This window comes from Elephas maximus, chromosome 18, assembly GCF_024166365.1.
Source record: "Elephas maximus indicus isolate mEleMax1 chromosome 18, mEleMax1 primary haplotype, whole genome shotgun sequence".
Classification (NCBI taxonomy): domain Eukaryota; kingdom Metazoa; phylum Chordata; class Mammalia; order Proboscidea; family Elephantidae; genus Elephas; species Elephas maximus.
The window spans coordinates 77248618-77273209 of record NC_064836.1 but is presented as its reverse complement, the minus strand read 5'-3'; the positions used below and the strand labels follow the sequence as shown (position 1 = coordinate 77273209).

At 36.8% G+C, this 24592-nt stretch overlaps 1 protein-coding gene across 4 annotated transcripts in view; it reads left to right on the top strand.

The window, feature by feature from the left end:
- CBLB (Cbl proto-oncogene B) overlaps window positions 1-24592 on the top strand; it is a 135619-nt gene that overhangs the window by 19398 nt on the left and 91629 nt on the right. For all 4 annotated transcript variants that reach the window (XM_049858191.1, XM_049858189.1, XM_049858190.1 and 1 more), the window contains exons 2-5: window positions 9497-9653; window positions 14182-14303; window positions 18316-18453; window positions 22323-22410. In XM_049858191.1, the coding sequence (XP_049714148.1) occupies window positions 9497-9653; window positions 14182-14303; window positions 18316-18453; window positions 22323-22410 (505 nt within the window). The remainder of the gene's footprint in view (window positions 1-9496; window positions 9654-14181; window positions 14304-18315; window positions 18454-22322; window positions 22411-24592) is intronic.

Genomic DNA, 24592 nt, shown 5'->3' with positions numbered 1-24592 from the left:
TCTCACTTACTACCAAAGCCTCAGTAGGCTCCATGCGAAGGGTTTTTGATGTGCATTAGTGAAGCCAATTACTAAAATTCCCAGAAATGTGTTTCTAAATTATCATTTAAAAACTTCTTCTGTACAGGGCCCTACTTAAAAAAAAAAAGTATGTTCGTACCTCTGCATGTTTTAGTTCTGATCATCTCATCATTTTTGACTTAATTCATCGGGACAGAATTTTTTAACTGCTTATACTCTCCTTCTCAGAAGTTCTTTCATATGCTACTTCTTTTCTTGTTCTTGAGTAGCTAATATTAGAGAAACTTAATGACTCGACCCTTCTGAAAATGCTTTAGTTGTAATAATTCACGACTTTGTTATAATGTTAGGTTTATTTCAAATTAATTTAAAAGGAATTTTAAACTGCATTTTGTTAAAATTGCATTTTATTAAAAAAGATGCCCCATAAGAAAAATATCTAGGGAGTGAATTAATTTATTACAAAGTACTTAGAGTGTGTCTGGATTCAAAGAGGCCCAGGTTCGTACCCTTGTCTGGAATATTCCTCTCTCTTAGAAAGGTGGAGAGAAGTAGTTTCTCATTCAGGAGCAAAGAGCACATGTGCTAACAGCCTTGAAAGACAGAGGCAGTGTTTCTCTCCAGAACAAGGGACAGGCATTCTTATCACCCCCTGTAAAAGATCCGGCCTCCCTCAGTTCTGGGTTCTTCTCCTGTAACAAAACGCACTGTGTGTGTAGATGTCACGGCTGTCTCTGCATTGCCTCGTGGGAATTAGGGCTCAGGGAGCAAGTGCAGGAAAATGTTGGTCCTCAGCCACTGCTCTCGCCGTGAGTAATAAAGGCCTTTGGCCTCTATCCAGGCACATGGCATCTTCTGCCCGCATCCTTGCGACTGGGCTAGGCTAACTTGTGAGTTTACAAGTCGGGTAGAATCCCAGATCCTTTACAGTTCTTTACAATCGTAATCATGTTCTGCTGGTAGAAATGTATATTTCTGGCTCAGTAGTACAGTAACTCAAGCTTTTTAAAAATCAGTGTATGGGGATTTGTATTCCATTAATAGGGTGCTAATAATTCACCTTTCTGTTCTTCCGTATTTTGAATGTTGTTTATTTTTTTCATCCAGTAGGAACAGAATCATAATTATTTTCCTCTGTAGTATTGTTTTTACTTTGTTATTTTGCAATTATCAGTAGTCTCTTTTATTAAAAGAACTTTTTAGGAGATATTATGTACACAACTGTATATACTAATTCTCCTGTGAGAGTTTTAGAGGTGTTGTTGGAAGTGATATTTTTCTTTTGCGCCAATTTAACTTCTGCTTGTAGCAGAGTTTACCCGTTGCTTATCAACCTAAATTGGCTGACTTAGATATATGAGAATTTTTGTTTTATTATTTTCTTTGTTAAGATAGGTTGCACTATTAATGCTGAAGGGAAGATTGTTTTAAAGCCTGACTTAAGCCTTCTATGACCAGATTTAATAATTTTGGGGTATGTGATACCCTAATTCCACCTAATCTCACCTCGGTAGATCAGAGACATCTTGCTGCAACCCATGAGCTGCTGCATCTCCCGTGTCCTGTGCATTTCCCAAGTACGACGGAGCTTTCAGAAACGGTACACTGAGGAACAGTGGTGCTTTAGAAAGAAAAGAGCAAATGAGCGTCAAGAACAGAATTCTGTGGTAAATGACTACTAAGTGGAGAAATAGGAAGTAGAATTTTTATACATTTTTATGGAATGTAGTCACAGCTCCTCTTAGCCCTTTCCACCAGTAAACTTTATTTTTAAAGCTGGAAAATAAATATTATTATGTACAAAGTAATTTTATGGCTACAGTAAATGTATTGTTTATTACCTTCAGTAAAGTTAGGAGTTGAGACCAGCATTTAGGAAACATGAGATTTATCACATGGATGATATTATTGAGAAAATTAGGAATAATGATAAGATATTTTCCTTGTTTCTGGAATCTAATACAAATACGCACAGCTCTAGATTTAAGTTTCAGAATGTAAAAATGAAAATGATACTTCTCCAGTACACAGAGAAATAATGTTTTTCTACACTCTGAAGAAAATGCTATGCCTTTTTAGAAAAAGAAGAAAAAAAAATATCACAAATACCTAACTTCTGTGTTTTTCTTTATGAGAGCCAGGAATATTCATTTATGTGGAAGATTGGGTGGATTTAATTATGAATATCCTTGGTAACCATAGTTACCATTTTACCAAAGATGAGTTGTTGTATGGCAGATTATTTGCCTAGTGTTTTTGATATGCCTTTTCTGTGGGTTTCTGGAAGCAGTTGTTTTCCCCTTATTTAATAAATAAATAAATATTATTATTTTTTTTTTTTTGTGGAGTAGCAGTGATGGTCTGAAAAGAACGTATTCTATTTTCATATCATTTAAGAAATAGTCACTTAAAAAAAAAAGATGGGATTTAAGAGATAAATATAAACAAAATGTCAACAGATTAATACAAATCACAGTACTAATGTGCACTCATAGTAAAATCAAAACATATCAAATATCTTCTGAATGTTATTTTTCTGAAGAAAGCTAGCCGTCAATTTAAAGGTATTGATATATATCTTTGTTCATTAATGGAAACCCTGGTGGAGTAGTGGTTAAGTGCCACGGCTCTTAACCAAGAGGTCGGCAGTTCGAACCCACCGGGCGCTCCTTGGAAACTCTATGGGGCAGTTCTGCTCTGTCCTATAGGGTCGCTATGAGTCGGAATCGACTCGATGGCAGTGGGTTTGGTTTTTTTTTTTTTGGTTTTGTTCATTAAAGTGACTTTGCTGACAAAGTTCAGATAAAACTAAAAAATAGGGATGGGCAAATAGAGATAAAGGAGATTTTTTTTTGCATTTAAAGTCAAAATGACATTTAATATTTCTGAGCTAGAATAGATTTTAAACAACCACAACCACAAATGCCACTCTGCCTCAATATAAAAATCGTGTTTGTTGATGCTGTTCTTACTTGGGGTTGTCTTGGTTATTCTTGAGGTTGCATTTCCCTGCAACATTTAGAAAGTTGATCAGCTTCTATTACAAAAATGCCTGATGGAATTTTTTACTGGAGTTGTACTGAATCTGTAGATCAATTGGGGAAGAATTGATGTCTTTACAGTATTGTGTCTGCCAATCCATTGAAGTGGTATATATTTACATTTTTTATGTCACTGTATGTATGTATATGTGTGCATGCGTGTGTGTGTTTCCATTGTATCTTTGCATATCTTTTATTAGCCTTTTTTCTATTTGATATTTTTAGATGCCATTGTAAAAGTCAGTATTTTTTAAGCTCTGTGTTCTAATTGTGTATTACTGGCATTTAGGAATACAGCTGCTTTTGTATTCATAAATACCAGCAACCCTGTTGAATTTTCTTATTTTTCATAGTTTAATCTGTATATTCTTTTGTATTTCCTATATACACAGCCATGTCATATGCAAACCGTTTCGAATTTATGTTTTTGGTTCTTTCTTTGATTGATGTATTTTCAAACATTTTAGTCTACCTTTTATTCCTTTAATACATTAAACCTATTGGAAATATAGAAAGATCTAGTTAAGGACCATGAATAATTCCAGAAAATAAAATAAAATAAAAATCATGTATAATTCTACCAAAATCCAGTTATAATTAAAGTTTATGTTGATCTCTTCAGGCATTCTACATAGCGTTTAGCATTGGATCATAAAGGCCGTGGAAGTTTTAAAATGCTACAATAATATACTGTGGATACTTTTCCATGGCGATAAATATTTTCTGAATAATTTTAATTGTTAGTATTCCAGTCTGTGGATATACTATAATCCATCCTGTTACTGCTGTGGAACATACTTGTTTTGAATATTTTGTGATTATAAACAAGGCTGCAATGAAGAGACTTGTGGACGAGGCTTTGCATTACCATGTGCTGTAGCTTGAGAAAATTTTCTGAGGAAAAATTCCTAGAAGTAGGCTTTCTGGGTCAAAATGTGTAGGCTTTTACATGTGCTACAGAATTGGTTCTAGAATTGCTGTGTAAATTCTCTTTCACCCCAGAAGTATACAAAAGTTCCTGTTTCCAAACACCCTAGTCTTTGCTGATGTTCACAGCACTGTTAAGTGGAATGTTTGTATTCCACCTATATAGCCTTTTATGAACTAGTTGTTTCATAAAAATGTTTTAGCTTTTTAAAAAGCTAATCTCCTGACATGTCTTCCATTTCTTTTACAGCTGTTTTAAAAATGGAGAATTTTCAGATTGGAATTTAATGCCCTTCTCCAGTTTTTACGGAGGAGGAGACAGACTTGGAAGGTTGAATGATTTGTCAGTTGTTGGCCTGTTGATAGCTTTTTCAGTGTTGTTTTCAGACATCATATTGGTTTGATTTTCCTTACCTTTCAAGATTTTGAAAGATAGTTGCTCTTGTTTTTTGGTAGACTGATAAGTAGCCATTATTTCATGATAGATTTGTAAAATACCCTTAAGATCTTAATTCTCTTGACATTGTATGAGTAGAGCTTTCGCCTTTCAAGTCATCCGAAGATTTCTTTATTAGTGGCACAGCACAGTCAAATTTCTAGACTCCTCCTCCAAGAAACACTTCCCTGCCTTCCCTGGCAGAATTTAATTAAATTACACAAATTTTAGCAGTATACCTCATTGGTTTTAGTGCATAAGATACGATCTGTGACCTCAGGGAGCCCATGGGGTTTCCCTGGCACATGAGTCTTTTTCTATGATACTCTTAGCACATGACGAGCATTATTTCTGTGTTTTTCCACGTAGTTGATTGTGACTTCCTTTTGGATGGGATCTCTTATTTGTAATTGTATTCTGAACCTGCATAATGCCTGCCACATGGAAGGGTTCTTTGTTGTAATCCCTCTCAGCCTCGATTTACTCATCTGTACCATGATCATCTGGCTTATAGTTTTACTGGGACAAACACAGGCAAGTCCTTAACTTGATGACTGGCAGATAGGAAGCCTTCACTAATTGACAGATCTTATTCTCACCGGAATTCTAACCCTAAAGCCTGTTGCTGTTGACTCAGTTCAGACTCGTGGCAACTCTGTGTGTGTCAGGGTAGAACTGTTCTCCGTGGCTGTTGTTCACAGGTAGATTGCCAGGCTTTTCTTTCGAGGCACCACTGAGTGGACTTCAACTTCCAGTCTTTAACAGCCAAGCTTGTAAACTGTTTGTGTCACCTGGGGACTCCACTGGAAGTGTGAAGATCCTGAAATCATATTGTTGTTACAAGTGCCTGGCCACCTATTGGCCTTATATTCCATTCTTTGTGAATTGGCAGTTACCTGTGATTTTCAGTGGATTGTAAATTAAGTCAGCTTGTAAATAAGTGGCTTATGCTTGTAAGTAGCAAATAAAACGAAATAAAAGACTTCTGTGTTGAGAACTTGAAGCTTAGTTGGGCCTTTTATATTCTGTTTCTTTTCTTTATTTTTCCCTTCCCTTTGGCCCTTTTATTTTCCCAGGTATCTGCCAGCACACTGAAACTTCTACATATTTGTTAAAAAAAAAAAAAAACGCCATTAATATTTTCTCTGTGTTGATCTCTAGGGGAAGAGGTTATAGAAACCGCCACTCTGTCTTATTGCCACAGTTAAACCGAAGGTGTAAAATTCTTGCTCTCCGTTGTCCTTTCTCCCGTACATCTCGGGAAAGAATGTGATAGCAGTTTGTAATTTTTCATGAAAAGCTCAGATCCTTAGTATAACAATTTTAGAAGAATCTGTTTTTTTGTTGTTGTTGTTCTTGTTAGTTTTTCAGAACGGATTGTTCGTATTTCTCTTCTTCACTCATGAAAACACTTCCCACACAGGCGCACCCCGTACACATCACCACACTCCCACTCTTACACCCTCTGAGGGAAGTGCTCCCCTCAGCCGATAGATCAGGGGTGTCTGTCACACAGACTTTTACGTACATGTTAACCAAGTAATGCCGTTTCTTCTTAATGGCTGTTACTGCCCTTAATCACGGTTCTGGTAAATGTCTGTCCGGACCTCAGACTGATCAGAAGCGAACTGTCACAAAGTCTTACATAAAACCCATTGCCGTCGAGTCAATGGGGACTCAGAGAGACCCCATGGGACAGAGTGGGATTGCCCCATAGGGTTTCCAGGGAGCGGCTGGTGGATTCGAACTGCCAACCCGGGCTTTTTAAGCACTGTGCCAGCAGGGCCAAGTACTTCTCAAGCACTGTGGAAATACAGGCTGTCCCTTTGACAATGGTTATTTGAAGCGGTATGTGAGACCAAAAATTTTGGAAATCTGGACATTTTTTGAATTTGCTCTGGGAAATCATTGTTTGCCCAAAGGAGTTATGATTTTGTAAGTGCCTTCAATACTGGTGAAGATAATCTTTATTATGGTAACAGGTATTGAAGTATATATTTTGGCAATATATTTGCTTCGTATACTTCATGCACAAAACAAATTCCCCTTAACTTTTCCATACAAGGGATAAAATATTACATTCTTAAAACAGTAGGTCTTCACTTATTTTAGTTTTTTACTTGGAACATCGTGGTGTATGTCCCTTGTGTGTGTTGAGTATTTGAAAACTTTAATTTGGAAATGAAGAGTGTACTTCTAAGATACTACTTTAATGATGATTGTAACAAAGCTGAGCATGACTGCGTATTTACACTTCTCATAAACCAATAGCATTCTAATATTATTAAAGGTTTTCCTTGTTCTTTTTAAAAAACAGTGGCATTTTGTTAACCTTAATCAGAATCTGACGTGTGTTTCTTCTAAATGTCATCTGATGTGGTGTCTTTCTTCAGTTCTCTGTGGTTTCCTGTTTTTTTCATACATAGAGAAAAGCCTTTTGAGGTATTAAGCCTCATTTTTTTTTTTTTTTTTCCTTTTAATGGTACATAAAACCTAAAATTTCTTACGTATACAGCATGGACTTGTAAGTTTACCTTACTGAATGGTGTCACTAGAGGGATTTCGGGGTGCAGACCACCTGGGTGGCACTGCCAGAGGGGTGACACCAAAATGACTGTCTCTGAAATTCCTGTACAGTGTTGCAGCAGAAATTTATTACTTTCTATAAAAATATCCCTGTAGTTAAAACAACAAAAACATTTTTCGTAAGCCAAACTTACACGTATCAATATACCTACAAGGCGAAAACTCTGTGCTAATTTACTTTTTGAACCTTCTAATGAACTCCAGGTCAGAACGGTCATCTACCCAATTACAGTGATGAATCGAATCATGTGGTTTTTGTCTGTGCAAGCTACAAGCAAGTGCTGCTATTTTCATTGCTTCCGGTGTTTTTACGGTCTCTGATTTTGTCAATTTTCTGGTGTTTTAGCTACAACATTTTAATTAGTATTTGTGGACCTATATCAATAACTTTCTTGGGAATGAAGTACTAACTAAAGAAAAAGAAGGAGTGATATACAAGAATTACAATTTATAAGTAACATTAGTACAAAAAACACTCCTTGGAATTCTACATGGTCTGGTGTGGGAGGAGGTCCATGGGGGGGAGGGACACTATGACTTACCACACTGGGACCTCACCATTCATTTATTCTGTTTCCCACAGTCCACTCTCCTACCCCCCAGATTCCTTCAGCCCTTACTGTGTATTCCATCAACCAGCAGTTCCTTCCTTATATACCTCTCTACATTCTTTATTCTTAACGTCTTATTTCTTCCTCTAAAGTGTGTTCTGCAAGGACAGGACATAATGACATTTTCCCACAGTACCTTGCTTTAAGCAAAAAACCAAACCTATTGCTGTCTCAGGGACACTAAAGGACAGAGTATAACTGCCCCAAAGGGTTTCTAAGGAGTGGCTGCTGGTTTTGAACCACTGACCTTTTGGTAAGCAGCCAAGCTCTTAACCACTGTGTCACCAGGGTTCCAGTGGTTAAGAGATTATCTGCTAACCAAAAGGTCGGTAGTTCAAGTCCACCAGCCACTCCTTGGAAATCCTGTGAAGCAATTCTACCCTGTCCTGTAGTGTTGCTATGAGTCAGAATCGACTAGACAGCAACGGGTTTAGTTTTTCCTTGCCTAAGTAATTAATAAATGCAGTAGATGAGTGGGTCTAAATGTATAATCCCCAGACCAACAATGTCAGCATGAACTGGGAACTTGTTAGAAATGTTAATTCTCAGGCCTCACCCCATTCCTACTGAGTCAGAATATCTGGGGTTGGGTCTCACTGATCTCTATGTAAAACCTTCCAGGTGATTCCAATGTGATAAAGTTTGAAAACCCTGCTATAGGTAACTATTGAAAGAATATGAAATTCGTGTATTTATGGTGGTGCTCCTCAGAGAGGACTGGCATAGAAGGCGCCAGACAGGAAATCCGTATACACTTAGTCCAGAAAATACGTGTCTTTTATTTGCAAGAGACACTGGTGAAGAAAATCCTGAGGTTTACATATTTGCAGTCTTATCAGAGGAGGGTGGAGGGTATATATAGCTTTTATGCTGTCGTTTTGTGAAAATGGTCATTGAAAAAATATTTATATATACACATATATAAGTCCAGTCCGCCCCCCGCCCCCCGCCCCCGTTCAGGAATAGGCAGTTAACATCCTAACAGCCAGAAGGTTAACTCAGAAATGAGTAATGAGTGTTTCCTGTTTTCCTGGTAGGGACACAGTGGCTGAATGCTGGAAACTGCTCGGGCAGGGGATAGGTTGGGGGAGAGAGATTTTTCTGGATGGCATTCTCTGAGCTTCTAAATGTTTGAACCATGTAAATGCATTACCTATTCAGAATTTTGATACATGATATTTAATAAATTTATGAATAAATGTCGACTGCATTCCCATAAGGTAGCCAGTGTGGTTGTGTTTCCCTTTGTGTTAATGGTAAAGGTTAGATAGCATGTGCCTTTCATCTCTGCAGAAAACATTGGAATGAAGGCAGAAATGTCTTCATAATTTTGTATCTTAACTGCCTTGAAATGGTAGATACACATTACTCTCTTATGCAGTGAGTAAATAATTCTAATATATGAACCTATCATTTTGTAACTTTTTCAGGAGATAAACGTTGTTGTGTGCTGTTGAGTAGATTCCAACTCATAGTGACCCCACATGACAGAGCAGAACTGCCCCATAGAGGGAGAATATAACTTTGATTTTAGTAAACTGACCTTTTTCTTAACCTTGTATACACAAATTAAGAGGTTCTGACACACAGGACTTTGACCTAATTCCTTCTTTCTGATGTATTTCTAGAGATACCTCCATAGCCAAGGACTGTTTTGAGTGAAAAATTGACTTAGATTTTTATCATATTGTTTGTAAGTGGAAAATAATCCAGTTAGCAGAAACCATTGTATATGTACTGAATTATGAACAATATTCTCATCTATTTGCCTTTTAATACCATTGTCATTGTATTAATCTTATGACTGAATTGTGCTGTTTGAATAGAAAATATGTTTTAAATGACACTTAATTACTTTTTCTTTTTTTGTACAGAACTATTGTACCATGGAAAGTATTCAGACAGTGCCTTCATGAGGTCCATCAAATTAGCTCTGGCTTGGAAGCGATGGCTCTAAAATCAACAATTGATTTAACTTGCAATGATTACATTTCAGTTTTTGAATTTGATATTTTTACCAGGCTATTCCAGGTAAGTTTTATATTGCTTATCCGGTCCATCCTCCTTCCCTCTTTCTCTCCGCACCCCCCGCGCCCTTCCATCCCTCCAGCCTCCTCCTCCTCCTCCTCTGCTGTGTCTTTCTCCTTTTTCTCCTCCCTCTCCCTACGCATTAGGGTAAGAAATTGCATAAATTACTCCCCAGAATGTGATTTTTTGACTATTTTCAATTTTTATAGTTGTTTCATGATTATCCCCTTGGTGTATACATGCTATCTTCTTATGCTTTTTCAGTGAATTAAGATACCTTTTAGGAAAATAATTGTGCTACTTGATACTGATCATTTTGTAATGGAATCTCTTTTTTTCAAAAAAGGTTTTTGATACTTTCACTGAATAAATACTCCATTTATTTAACATGATTCAGAGATACTGTAAATGGTAGCTTTGCTCCTTAACCTTCTGAAGGAAGAGAGCAAAAGTAATTTTCATACGTGAAACCTAACTGCTTTTTTGAGGAAGAGCTTGTTTTGGGAGGGATTCTGAATGCCTTTTTAGTGTGCATATTATATACTAGAACGCCTCAGAGTTATATAGTAAAGGTATGAGGAAAACTTCATGTGAATTAAAAGCTTATCCAAGCTGCATCTCATCGTGCACGCACATGTTCTCATGAGCTGTTTGATGTTAACGCGGCCCTTACTTCTCTACGGTACCTTACTGCTCTTAGCTTGTGTGCATTATTTATAGGATGGGAGAGGAAAATGAGTTGAGCTGCTATATAAAGTTTTTCATAACAAAAATCAAAATCTTACCTGTGGACCAAAAAGTGCCTGATGTTACCGTGTGCCATCCAGTTGATTCCGACTCATAGGGACCCTGTAGGACAAAGTGGAACCGCTCCATGGGGTTTCCAAGGAGCTGCTGGTGGATTCGAACTGCCTGAGCTTTTAACCACTTCACCAACAGGGCTCCAAAAAGTACCTAGTCCTAAAGTTTTAAAGCATGTTAAGTACAAAAGTAGCTTAAAAAAAAAAAAACTGCTATTGGTCACTATGTATTTCTGAGATTCTTTCTTTCTGTTGGTTTCTGTACTCATTATTTAAATGTTTTGACTATATTGTAATACATCTGCCATAAAATATGATAAAATTGGTTTTATGTATAGAGAAGTACATCTTTTAATTTTACACAATTAAAAAAAATACACCACTTAAAAACAATGAGTAACAATTTTCTTAAGGTGTGTCTGTATATTCTATATAAAAATGTACATTTTGTTAATATTGGAATTACCTGAACGTATGTTCTGTTGCAACAATGATTTCGGTGATTAATTGGCATTGACTCTATTTCTCAAATATTTGAGGCTGGGGTATATTTTGACGGAGTTAGATTTGAAAGGGGATAAGGTATACTCTCAGAATTTGGAGTCTGGAATAGTGAAACTTTCATAAGGATTTAAAGAAGGAGTCAACAGAGACCAGGAGATGAAGCTGAGGATTGTTTAGGAACTGAAAAAAGTAAGAGCCCTGGATACTTATTACCTTTGTTCTTGTCTTCCCTTATCCTGATGTCTGGCCAGAACTTGAACAAATGCTGGGGAGTCATCAGAAGGATTTTATAGTGGTGACTTTCCTCATTCTCTCTTCTTTCTGCTGCCCCATCACCTTCTCTTTCTTGTCTGTAGGTAGTTCAGTGATGCTGGGATTGATAGGCAGGAACTAAAATCCTGGAATGGAAGTATTGGGAATTTACTTTTTTCTTTCCTCTCCCTGATGCTGCCCTTTTTCTTCTCCCTGTTTCCACACTGCTAGAGAAGGCCGGTTTGTTGAGAAACAGGCAACTAAATTTGAGATGTGGCACAATGAGGGTGATCTGAGACTGGAGTTCATTGCACCAGTGGGATAGGGAGAGAGAAGAAAGGAGGAGGAACGTTAACTAACTGTAGCAAGGAAGAAGAGAGAGCTTCTGGGCAGACTAGCCAAGGCACCCTTCTTCGTACATAAGTTTTAAGTCAGTAAATGACTTTTCTTGAAAAAAGTAGTGATCGGGAGAAAGGGAGGGACAAGTCTCCTAATTCATGGCATTCATCTCTGAGTCAGTTAATGTGCAAATTATTTTGTTTTGGTGTGTGTGAAGATATTTCTTTTAATCTAAAAACAAATTACAAAAATAATTTTATTCTTCAAGCACTTTGTTTTGTCTTTTTTAAACTATGACTTGGCAAAATAAAAGAAAAAAAAAACATAGCTACCACGTGTTTCTGACTGTTTTGAGTGGGTTCCATTTACCAGAAAACTGCACATAGACTCTTTCTATTACATAAATATTTTTGCAGTAAGAAGCTTGGCCCTCTGGATGATGTACTAAGAAATGATTGCTAAATACTGCAGCTGTTGGCTCGAAACTCCACTTTTATTTTTTTCACTTGTATTTTGATCTGCGCATTGGCTCTCTATAAATTTCAGCATTTTTAAAACATCTCTTCAATTAATTTATATGGACTTTTATTGAAGTGACACAAATATTTGTTTGATATTATTTTCCATCCTTGTCCTTTGTAGATGGGGGAGTAGATCAAAACAAAAACCAGTGCCTAAAATAGTGTATTGTTTTATGTAATTTTGAGTCATGCCTTAAGCAGAAAATTACAAACATTTTTATCTTATTTTTTCAAGCACATAGTCAGAGCCTCTCATAATGGTGCTCCACAGGGATGTTTTTCCCTCCCAGTTAGATTTTTTAGTGAGATAGGAAAATGCCCTGAAGGTTTTTCTTGTTATGTCCAAGAAAGGCTAAAATGTCTTCATTACTAAATCATTCTTTCCCTCGTTATCATCCAGGGATATAATCCTTGAAGAATTCTGCCTTGTAAATTTGAAACTTGCTTAACATTAATAAGGAACAACTCTCAAAACAAACAAAAGCAAGATTCCTGTGTAGGATGACGATTTCAGCTACTCCACTTTGGCAACTGAAAATGTCTCCTTTTACAGAGAACATGTGAATTAATAGCCCGGCACGTTGGTTAGCATATACTGCCAAGTCCTTGGCTTTAATGTGGCTTCAGCCTGCCTTAAAAATACGCAGAGGTGATGCACCTGTACCTTCCAGCAAAGGGGTCTGTCACCTGCTGCCTTTTTATCTCTCGTCGTGGCAACTGGAGGGACAGCTGATCACATTGAAGAGAGAACCATACAACGATACAAACCAATGTATTTCTGTAAAAGATTGTTACATAAGTTACTTTTAAATCTAAACCTTTTCTAATCTTAAAGGTGACTCCACTGTGAGTATGATAGTATGTTACCACGGAAAGAACGCTAATCTGGGAGCCAAGGCCTTTGAGACAAGTCATTAATTAGAGGATTTGTTTAACAGCAGTTATTACTACCTGTTACTGTGTATCTGATACTTGGCATAGGTGCTAGTACCCTGCTGGCCAGCAAGGCAAGCACGTTCCTTGCCCTCATGGAGCTTCTGGTTACTGCGTAGCCTTTGTCAGATCACTTGAGTTCTACGGTACAGTTTCTCATTCTGTAAAATGAAGAGCCTGATACTGGTAATTGTGACGGCGACAATGACGTTTAGGGGACACCTGCTGTATGCAGTACTGTGTGAGGTGCATTTCATACATTGCTTCATTTCAACCTCACAACAATCTTACGGAGTAGGAACTGTTATTCATTTCCAGGGAAGAAATTAAGATTAGAGGATGAATAACTGATCATATAGTAACTAGACATCGACAGAGCCCAGGTTTTCACCAAGGTCTCTCAGACAGTACACCCATATGTTTTACAGCCCTTTATTCGTCCCTGCCTTCTTCCTTCCTTGTCTGTTCTTTCAACAAATATTTATTGAACATCTGTTAGCTTTAGGCACCAGCCTAGGTGCTGAGCATACAGCCGTAAACAAAACAAACCCACAGGGATGTAAGAAGGATGATGGGTGATTGCAGTTTTAAATAGGGTGGTCATTGAAGAAGTGACATTTGAAGAAAGTAATCAGGTGGATATTTGGGGATCAGTAATTTAGGTAGAAGGTCCGCACATACACAGGCTGTAAGTGGGAGAGCGCTTTCGTGTCAGGCTGACAGCGGAGAGGCTGGTGTGGCTGGAGAAGCAGCAGAAAGGGTGACAGAGACCAAACTGGGGAGCCAGACTCTGTCAGGTCCTTCCAGGCTGTTCATTAGGACTTCGACTTCTACTCAAAGTTAGCGGATTTTGCACAAAGAGCGATTTATATTTCAGAATGATCACAAATGTTGTGCTGTGTCGAGAATAGGCTCTGTTGAGAAGAGATTCTCTGAGTTTTCTCTTTGATCTCTGTATTTTGTTCTCAAGAAATCTGTGTTCTACCTAATCATATTTCTCCAGAAAAGAATATGCCGCTACACGTGTGCTATTAGTTGACGAAAGTTGACCTAATCCACAGAAGCTTATTTGACTTTGAAAGTAGCCAGGAGGATTTTGCAAGTGTATTAGATGACAGGTTGGTATGTAATAGGTAGTTGCCGTTCTCTGGATAATTCCTTTTCGTTTATTTATGTTTTCAGCCTTGGGGTTCTATTTTACGGAATTGGAATTTCTTAGCTGTGACGCATCCAGGGTACATGGCGTTTCTCACATACGATGAGGTGAAAGCACGGCTACAGAAATACAGCGCCAAACCTGGAAGGTGAGACTTTTTCGCAGTAATACTCTGCCATACACCTGAGGCTTCAAACCCTCCGTGGCCGTTCCTGAGTAAGTCGGTAACACCCGTGGGGGAGAGCAGTGCCGATAAACCGAAGGGCTGCCGCTTGATCGAGTCCTTTAATTTGATACGTTGTGCTGTCCCTGAACTTACTGTTCGTACAGTGAAAGCGAATGTGGCATCGTGCTTTTTCTGACGGATTTAGAGATCCGTTAAGCCTCTGACTTCTGATTTCCTGATTGGAGTGGGACATTAACATATTGACTGTTTTTAGGACACCCATGTTTGTGTATAAAATCCTACAGGTAGATTTGAATACTTACTGGAATGTGATGCTAAAGATGAATCAGTTTTATGTTCATTCCTTTAAGGTATTTTTCAAGACGCAATTCAGTTTGACTCTGTGATACACATTTTAAGTGCGTGATACAGCTCACTGTTAAAATCCTAACCAGCTTCATGTCTTTGAAGTCTTCTTCCGTAATACCTCGCTCTTCTTTACAGACTCAGAATTTATGTTTTTATTTCCAGACAGTGAAACTGAGCAAGGCTCAGAAAGGTTGACCGGCCAGCCTCTCTGGCTTGCGACAAGAAATTTTACCTCGTTAATGGTAAATGTGGGACCAGAAAATATGCCTCTTCCTTGGTTCAGTGCGTTCCTCTGTACATCTCCTCTAGGAATGTGTTAGGCACGTAGTGGGCGTTTGCTGTGGGATCTGCACACTGTGGCACGCAGTGTGCTGGGTGTAGCAGTAGTGACGGTGGAATGTTCACATTTTAGTCAGAGAGGCCATTCCAGTGCCCCGTCGTTCACTGGTTTTTATACAGGGGTGATTTCATTTTATGAGTGGATTTGATAATTTAAACTCTACCTTGTTCAGAACATCGTTTTTTTTTTTTTTTTCTCAACTTGTAGTGCACATGGGGTTTGTTCTTTAATAATCTTTTTAAGTTTAAGCCCAGAGCGTTGATTCTTTTTTCCCCCTTACTACAGTGAACATTTCTGTCTTTGTTTTACTTTATTTTTTTCTTTAAAGAATTATTTGTGTTATATTACAAAGGAGGCAGTGGGTACTGAAAGCACTTATACTCTTCCTGAAGTCTTCTGTTCAGATTAAGGACGGTTGATTCTCATTGTGACCATTAGAGCTGGTCAGATACTTTACATGTTAGCAGTGGCTTAGACAGACCGTTCTGTTTCATTCAAGCTTCTTTGATGACCTGTTTTTTGCATAATTTTGTTTGTAGTATTTTAGATGAGGGTTTACGGAACAAATTAGTTTCTTGATTTTTGCATAATTTTTATTCCCTTGATTGGCATCATATCAAGTGTCTTCTTGTTCCTAGAATATGATTGAAAGATACGATGTGATTGGAATCGTGGAGTGATTGAAATTTAACATGGAAATCTGGGGAGATTATTTTGTTCCATTCTGAAAATACAATAATGAAAACCCAAGCCCTTTGTGTGGTAGTTTCTCTTTGGCTTCATGGTAAAGAAGATAGTTGGGCCTATTCTGTACTTATTTGGGTTCTGCAGCTTGTGCTTCATTGGAATCCAACTGACAAAACCATTAGTTACCTGATGAACTTATATTTGGGAATCTGAGTGAAATATTCATTGAATAACTTTTAGTCTTACCAAGTAACCTTGAGCTCTCAACTACCCTCCCAACACAAATTTATCTGATTAAGATAAGCATGTCACTTTAAGAGACTAAGGTGCTAAAATTAAAGCAAAAGTGTACTTCATGATAGTGATGGTGGGGGTGTTAGCTACTAACAAAAAAGGGTCAGCAGCGAATGATGAAAAAGTGCCGTGCAAATGAGACTGAACTGGAGAAAAGTGCATGTGAGGATGAAATTGCTCTAAAAAGCCATATGATAGCTCTCACTGATCTCCATTAACTGCCTGTCCCTCCTCTATAAGTCAGTTTTAGAAACACCATCTGAAAATAGACAAGAAACAACCAAACCCATTGCCACTGAGTCGATTTCGACTTAAAACAGACCAAAAAAACAACTAAACCCATTGCCACTGAGTTGAATTTCGACTCATAGTGACCCTATAGGACAGAGTAGAACTGCCCCATACAGTTTCCAAGGAGTGCCTGGTGGATTCGAACTGCTGACCTTTTGGTTAGCAGTCTGAGCTTTTAAACGCAGCACCACTATGGTTTCCAAAACAGACAAGGACATTAGGTAAAAACTAAGCAACTTCACAAGTATGCTTTGGTGATTTTTAATATATGAATAGACCTAGAACTGCTTTTAAAATTCCTGTAATGCAGATTTGTAAGTATTTCCTCCATTTTAATATCATACTCTTGACGGCTTGCTGAGATTAGTAGTGCACGTACACCTTTAAGATTTCTATTTGGTATTGTATGTGAAAGAATTTTATCATATTAATTTCTTAATATAATAGTTTAAAAATGATCTTTCCAATTATAGTTTATTTCAACTTTGTTTTATTTTTGGTACTTTACAACCATAAGTCTGTGTAGAACTGTTTTATCTGATTTGGATTAAGAGTGCCAATAATTGACAGGATGATGACCTATTTTCAGGCTAACTAGATGAATATGTTTTTAGACTTGTTTGAAAAGCCCTTTACAAAGGTTCTATAATGTATACAAAGCTCTCGGTATCCAGAAAATCACAACTTGTCCCTTCCTTTAAAGACCCAATTTTCTTGAAAAGCAAAATCATATTAACACTATTAAATATACAGGTTCATTAGATCCAAAGACTATATAGCTATTAGATATGGGAAATTATCCCATAAAGTTACTTTTACAGTATACTTGATCCATCAATTACTGACATATATTAAGAGGTACTTACTTAATCTGCCACATACATACAGCGGCTAAAATAAACCCCAGTTGTTGGCCAGTTGGTTCCCATTCATGACAGCCCCGTGTGTGTCAGAGTAGAGCTGTACTCTGTGTTTCAGTGGCTGCTTTTCGGAAGTTGATCCCCAGGCCTTACTCCACGGCACCTCTGGGTGGACTGGAACCACCACCAGCCTTTCAGTTAGCAGCTGAGCGCATTAATGGTTCACGTTACCCAGGGACACTCAGGGACAGCCGCTAGAGGGTCCAGATACAGCCAGGGGATTAAGTTGACGGACGTTTGGTCCACTTAATGGGTTATGAAATTCAAATACGGACATCATGAGGACAAGTTTGAGTGCAGTACACTTAAGTAAAGAGAAATGCCTAAAATGAAATAAGAGATAGCTGAAAGGATGAATAAATGATAATGATGAATTTAAAGCCAAATCAGTGTCTCCTGTTATTTGGGATTAATTTTAAGGGAATTGTCTTACATTTGATTATATTTTTGAAACACTTTAACTTTCTAAAGCAAGGTACTGAACCTGACGTGGTTAAATGGCAGCCATGGACATATCTAGTTTCCTTTTTCATTAATGTAATTCAGCTCTTTTGAGCTTTTGTTGAAAGATGGATTGCTGGAATGCTTGAAAGAAAAAAAAGTTATTTTTAAACAAGCTATTTAACAAATAACACATAATTTTCATATTAAAACTGTAAATCAGCATATTGAATTCCATAGTGGAAACCGGCTTAATTTCTGTCTGAGGTGGACAAGTTAAATTTTTACTTATTTGTTTTATTTTTATTTGACCTGTTTACAAAAAGACTGACGTCAGAGCCGGTTCATCGACGACCGCTTTCATGCACAGCACCCCTGACAGGGATAGCAGTGTATCACTTCATAGATTACAGTTGCGATTTTTTCTTCACACTATCCTAGAGTAATTTAAATAAAAAAGTGCTATCAGTGCTGCTTTTTAGAGATAGATAAATGGAGTACAGTGGTGTTAAATAAGTTAAAACATAGAAATTTGTGTCAGATCTTCTTAATGATTTTTTTTTTTCTTTTGCTTAAAAAAACCTGAATAAATTGTTTAGCAGTTAGCATACGTTTTGAATGTGATTACACTTTATTTTCTCATGTTTTTCAGCTACATTTTTCGGTTAAGCTGCACTCGATTGGGACAGTGGGCCATTGGCTATGTGACGGGGGATGGCAACATCTTACAGACCATACCTCATAACAAGCCCTTATTTCAAGCTCTGATTGACGGCAGCAGAGAAGGATTGTAAGTATGAGAAATGTGAGAATCAGGGTGCTTATTGCTACAAATTGGAAAAATTGCGATAGAATGCTCCGTGAGACTGATGACCTGGCTGTTTTTTTATTTCTACACTAAGAAATGGATGATCCTGTTTTTATTGTTCCTTTCTTAAAATAGGCATTTTAAAGTAACCTAATTATTTAAATCCAAGTGTGTGTTACAGCAAATAAATTTCAGCATCAGATCATAACATGAGTTAATGTTTTTTATAGGAAAGAAATTGGGACTTAAATGTAGTTTGAAAATAAATCATGACACTGTGTATATATTGTTGTCGCCTGCTCTCGAGAGTCTATTCCGACTCATAGTGACCCTATATGACAGAGTAGAACGGCACCGTAGGTTTTTCTAGGCTGTGATCGTTAGGAGGTCGCCAAGGCTTTTCTCCCACAGAGCCACTGGATGTGTTGGAACCACCAAGTGCCTAACCATGGCATTACCAGGGCTCCTTATGTGTCCACTGTTGTTGTTGTGTGCCATCAAGTCGGCTCCGGCTTACAGCAGCCCTAGAGGGCAAAGTAAAACTGCCTCGTAGGGTTTCCTATGCTGTAATCTGTACAGCAGCAGATCTCCAGGTCTTTTCTCCCGAGGAGCGGCTAGTGGGTCCCAACTGCCTACAGTTTGGTTAGCAGCCAACCGCTTAACTATTTCTCCACCACAGCTCCTTATATATATAAAACGTACTGCCATCGAATATATGTATACACACGTACACACACACACACACTAAGATGTAATTATTTCAGTATTCACTTCTGCTGCCTTGTGTACCCCACAAGTTGCTAGTTTTACTTTTTGTTTTGACTGGTTGTACTAGAATGTTCTTCTTTGCATCCTTTCTTTCTTCACCCCTTTTCATCACATCTTTCTTTCTCTACCCCTTTCTTCGTACCTTTCATCCCTTTGTATCCCCTTTTCCTTTTATTAATGCTAATAAGAAATTGACAATCCAGAATTTATATAACATTGGCTATGTTAAATTTATCTGCTGTTTTTCTTTTAAACTTAAAAACAAATAAGTCCTCCAGCCCTGTTTCTCAGATTCTCAGATTCATAATGACTTTTTTGCCACACACAAAACCAAAAAACAAGTGGTAGGCACCTTCGTAGTAAATATATCTGGGCCTTCTCATTCATTTTTGTAGTGTACAATTCCCTCTATCCTTTCTTGGTATTTTTAGTGCCATTTCATGCTGACTTCTTTTGCCCTTGCCTTGCTGCGTAACTCAAGGATATAATGAGATCCAGCTTGCTGTGGTGTGGATTGTGATAGAAAAAACTCATTTTTTTTTTTAAATCTATGGGCTGTCAATAAATAGTTACACATGAGGTGTATGGCAAACAGTAGTACCAGATGTATATTTCTTTTCTTTTTTTTAATTTTCATAAATTTGCTCTTCTCAGTTATTTCTTAACTCTAGTGGTCAGAGATTCATGTCTGTAGCTTATGAGTCATCACTATTGCAGGCTTTTTATTTTTAAGAAAATGGACTTTAAAGTTATAGTTCATTAATAGAGGGTATGAGTGGACAAACCTGTAGATGGAGTAATTGTGATACAGTGTGTTTGTATAGTTGTAATACATTTAATCTGTTTTTCAAAGTGAGTCAGAGTAACAGATTCCAATATCGTGGTCAGTAGAGTCTAGCATGCGAATGCCTTTGTAAATCTTCAGAGGGACTTGGCTAGTTAAATTTTAACTTTACAAATTGATTGCATTAAGATAGATTATATTAATTAAATAGACATTCTTAAGATCCGTGAAAACACATAATCATCTGCCACAACTATTATAAAAAACACAAAAACAAACCCAATGTCCTAGAGTCGATTCTGACTTACAGCAACCCTGGAGGACAGGGTAGAGCTGCCCCAGAGGCTATAAATCTTTTTGGAAGAAGTCTGCCGCATCTTTCTCCCGTGGAGCAGCTATTATCAGGGTCAGCTGTTTGTTACTTTTAGTTTATACAATATTTTATGACCTAAGTGTTAAAAAAAAAGTTCATTTTGATAACCAGCCAAGTATCTTTACCTCTTCACTGCCATTGAAGGGGGCCCATCGGCAGCACTGTTTTCTATGATGACAGTAATCGTGGACATGGCCTCTCGTAGGATAAATAGAACCATTTAACCTTCCCTCTGGCAATCTTATTATCAGCCATATAATCTTTAATTTTTTAATTTTCCACATAATTTTGAAATGTGATAAACAAAATGTTGTATACACACATATATGACATTATGGAAACCTTGGTGGTGTAGTGGTTAAGTGCTGCGGCTGCTAACCAAAACGTCAGCAGTTCAAATCCACCAGGTGCTCCTTGGAAACTATGGGGCAGTTCTACTCTGCTCTATAAGGTCACTAGTGAGTCGGAATCGACTTGATGGCAACAATATATAGACAATATAGCTGTATATTTTAATGTATCTGATATATTTTTAAATGGCAATATTAGGATATGCAAAGTTACTTACCAGCTTTTGCTCCTCATTTAATGTTAGAGTTTTGCCACCCCACACCATAATGACACAGTAAATTTGTTTCATAGTCAGATGTAATCATCTCTTTTTCTAAGGTGTTCAAAAAGAAAAATTTTCTCCCTCATCTCCCCCTTACCGTATGAGACTCATCTCTCGTCTGTGTTCGTTTTTCTGCTTTTCCTGGGTAACCTCTAAGGCTTACTTCTGTGGAATTTACTGAAGTGTTTGTAGACTCTTTTAAGGATAAATATTTTTGTTATTTCACATATTATTTTAGCATACTTTTATCTTTGAAAGTATTTACCTTTCTAGTATGATGTTCTTAATTTTTAACTTACACCACGTACAATAGAAAACTATTAAAAAGAAGTAAACAAAATTTAATGATTTGGAAAAATCTAGCATTAACATTGCCATTTCTTTTTAATTTAATAACACATTAGTTGGAACCCTGGTGGCTTAGTGGTTGAGTACTACGGCTGCTAACCAAAAGGTCAGCAGTTCGAATCCAGCAGGTGCTCCTTGGAAACCGTATGGAGCAGTTCTACTCTGACCTATAGGGTCGCTATGAGTTGGAATCGACTCGACGGCACTGGGTTTTTTGGTTCGGAACCCATTAGTTTTCATTTTAAAGAAGAATTTATAACGGGTAAACCGATTTTTAACACAGCAAGGTGGCCTTATTACTGCAACGATTATTTCAGACGTCAGTGCTCTAGTATAATGGAACCCATGTTTGTATACCACTCTTTGTTTCTAGGTTGATTTCAAGTAAATGGAATAAGAAATTGTAATTTCTTCTATTTTTTTTTTTTAAACCACGTGTGTTGGGCTGAGTGTGGATGAGTCAGAAGAATTAAGTTGGGAAGCTGGAGAACAGGAACACCGCAAAGTCATTAGAATTATTTTTGCAGGAAAATTATAATTTTAATTCTGTTTTTCTCTCATGTGGTGTTAAAGGTGGTATAAAATGATGCAGATAACATTAACCATGCTTCAGGTGAAAGACATAATAACTGCAAAAAAGCATATATTCAAAGTATTTTGAAATAGTACATAAAGGACTACTGAAATAAATTTTTTAACTTACCTAAAGGATACATATTAAAAGTATTTAATTGAAAGTGAATTCTTAGATGCTGAGCCCATATTATGCATTTCTCATAGGAAAATGATTTCTAGGTTCCAAATGTTCTGAAAATAACTTGTAAATGTTATGAGAATGATTAGAGAAGAAGTTACAGATATAACTTAAATGAAAAGTAAACATCAGACTGTTTGAAAATAGATTATGTAACCTTAAATGTAATTTAAAAGGTATATATGATAACAGTGTTTGTTTCAAAATTCAGCTATCTTTATCCTGATGGGAGGAGTTATAATCCTGACTTAACTGGATTGTGTGAACCTACACCCCATGATCATATAAAAGTCACACAGGTAAGGACAGTTTCTGGAAAAGTGTCATAAATATGTATAATGCTTTCAAAATAAATTAACATTCTTTACCTGTACTGTGGTTAAAATCATGCACAAATATTTAATGCAAAATATATTTAAGGAATTCTAAGAGTATTCGAAAAGAAATTATTTTTTCCATTATTGGAGCATAGCTTCTTTTGTCATTATTCTTACTTGTAAAATAATATTGGTATTAAGTGGGGGAGATGGGTAGATAAATAAATAGGTAGATAGAACAGAGAGCCTTATGTTTAGAAAACTACAAAAAAAAAGATGAGAATAACTTTAGGCAGTAGCTTTTAAAAGAGTCAAATAGGTAATTGAAATCTATTAAAGACAATAATTACTTTTTTTTTTTTTTTAAGTAATGCCCTTATTGGCAATCTCATAGATTGAATGGGACTATAACTTGGTGAAGCCTTTCTTGAGAGTAATATGTCAGTAATTATCAAAATTTTGAATGAGTACATCATCTGACTCAATATTCCACATGTTCAAAGATCTCTACAACAAGGTATTCACTGTAGGCATTTTTCATAATGGCGGAAAATTGCAAAACACCAAAATGTTCAATAACAGGTTAAATAAACCATAGTGGTTAAGTGCTACAGCTACTAACCAAAAGGTAGGCAGTTGGAATCTACCAGGCGCTCCTTGGAAACTCTGTGGGGCAGTTTACTTTGTCCTATAAGGTTGCTGTGATTTGGAATTGATTGGATGGCAGCGGTCAGGTTTATACTCACACTGTGTTATAGAATGAAAATATTAAGAGGAATGAGGTAGCTCTCTACATATGTGGGAGGTTTTGCATTTTGTTAATAAACAAGCTACATTCATGTAAAGCTCCGTTATGTGACATTCCCTTTTGTAAAAGTTCCATCATGGAAGTTCTGTAGTTGTTGATCTATAGATAAGAAATTACCTACATATGAACATATGAGTGTATTAAAAAAATAAAAATAAAAAAACACTAAACCAGTAACAATGTTTAATTCCTCTGGGGAAGTGTAACAGGGTGAGAAGAAAGGGAGAACTTTAATGTGTTTCATTTTACATACCATCTAATTTGAAATCCTTTAAAACTTGGTTATGTTCATACTTGTATAATGAATAGTAAAAATCTAAGGAAAACATAGAAATTATGGATTTTTGGGAAGACAGTTGATAATAATTTACTTCCTTTTCAGTTCTCCGGATTGTAGTCCTTACAGTCAAGAGGTTATTTTGTGAAACACACTTGTCTACATTTATATTTAGTTTGTGGACAGTTTTTAATTTAATATATAACAGCCATTTTTTTAAATTATATAGTGATTCTGTATTTCGTAATATTTGTAAAGGACACCCACCAGAGAGAGTTCCTCTTATAAAGCCATTAAAACAAAACCACCAAACTTTAGAGTTCTGTAATTCCTTCTGGATCTGTGACGTGACTGGAACAATTTATGATTTATTTTTGATTAATTTCTTTTCCGTCTTAATCCATTCTTTCTTGCCTTTTTACTTGATTGCTTTAAAAAATATTTATATACATACACACCCACATCCATGCACATCAAAACGCGCACACGTGTGTGTATATGCGTATATTTTTTGTTTTTTTCCGTCAGGAATTTAAGATATTTTAGTAGGTTAGGGACTACATCTTGTCATTTATTTGTCCTACCCAGTTGTTGTAGGTACAGCGTAGATTTTTACTGGACTAAAACATTGCTTTATTTGCACTAATTTTGACTTCATAATTCATTTTATTTCTATCCCTATTAACCAGCAGTTTTCATACTTTCTTAACATTTACCAGTCTGTTTGTGTCTTCCTTGTGATGTAGATCTTTTTAGTAATTGAACACCAAGATAGATTTTTACTCCCCCAAAGCATTCTAAGCTAATAATCCTAGTAAAACAAGAGAAGCTTAATAAAACACTTTTGTTGCTAAGGGGTTATAGCCTTTAAGTTATCTCAACAGTGTTAGGTAGGAAAAAGAGTGTGCATTTTAGAGTCAGAGACCTAGGTGAGAATTTGGGGAAAACAAGTAAAACTTACTGAGACTCTGTTTTTAATTGTCTCTATTGTGCCTTGTGGCAGTTCTAATCTGCCCTTTAGGGTTGCTGTGAGTTGAAATTGATTCGCAGGCAGTAGGTTTGGTTTTTTTTTTTTTTAT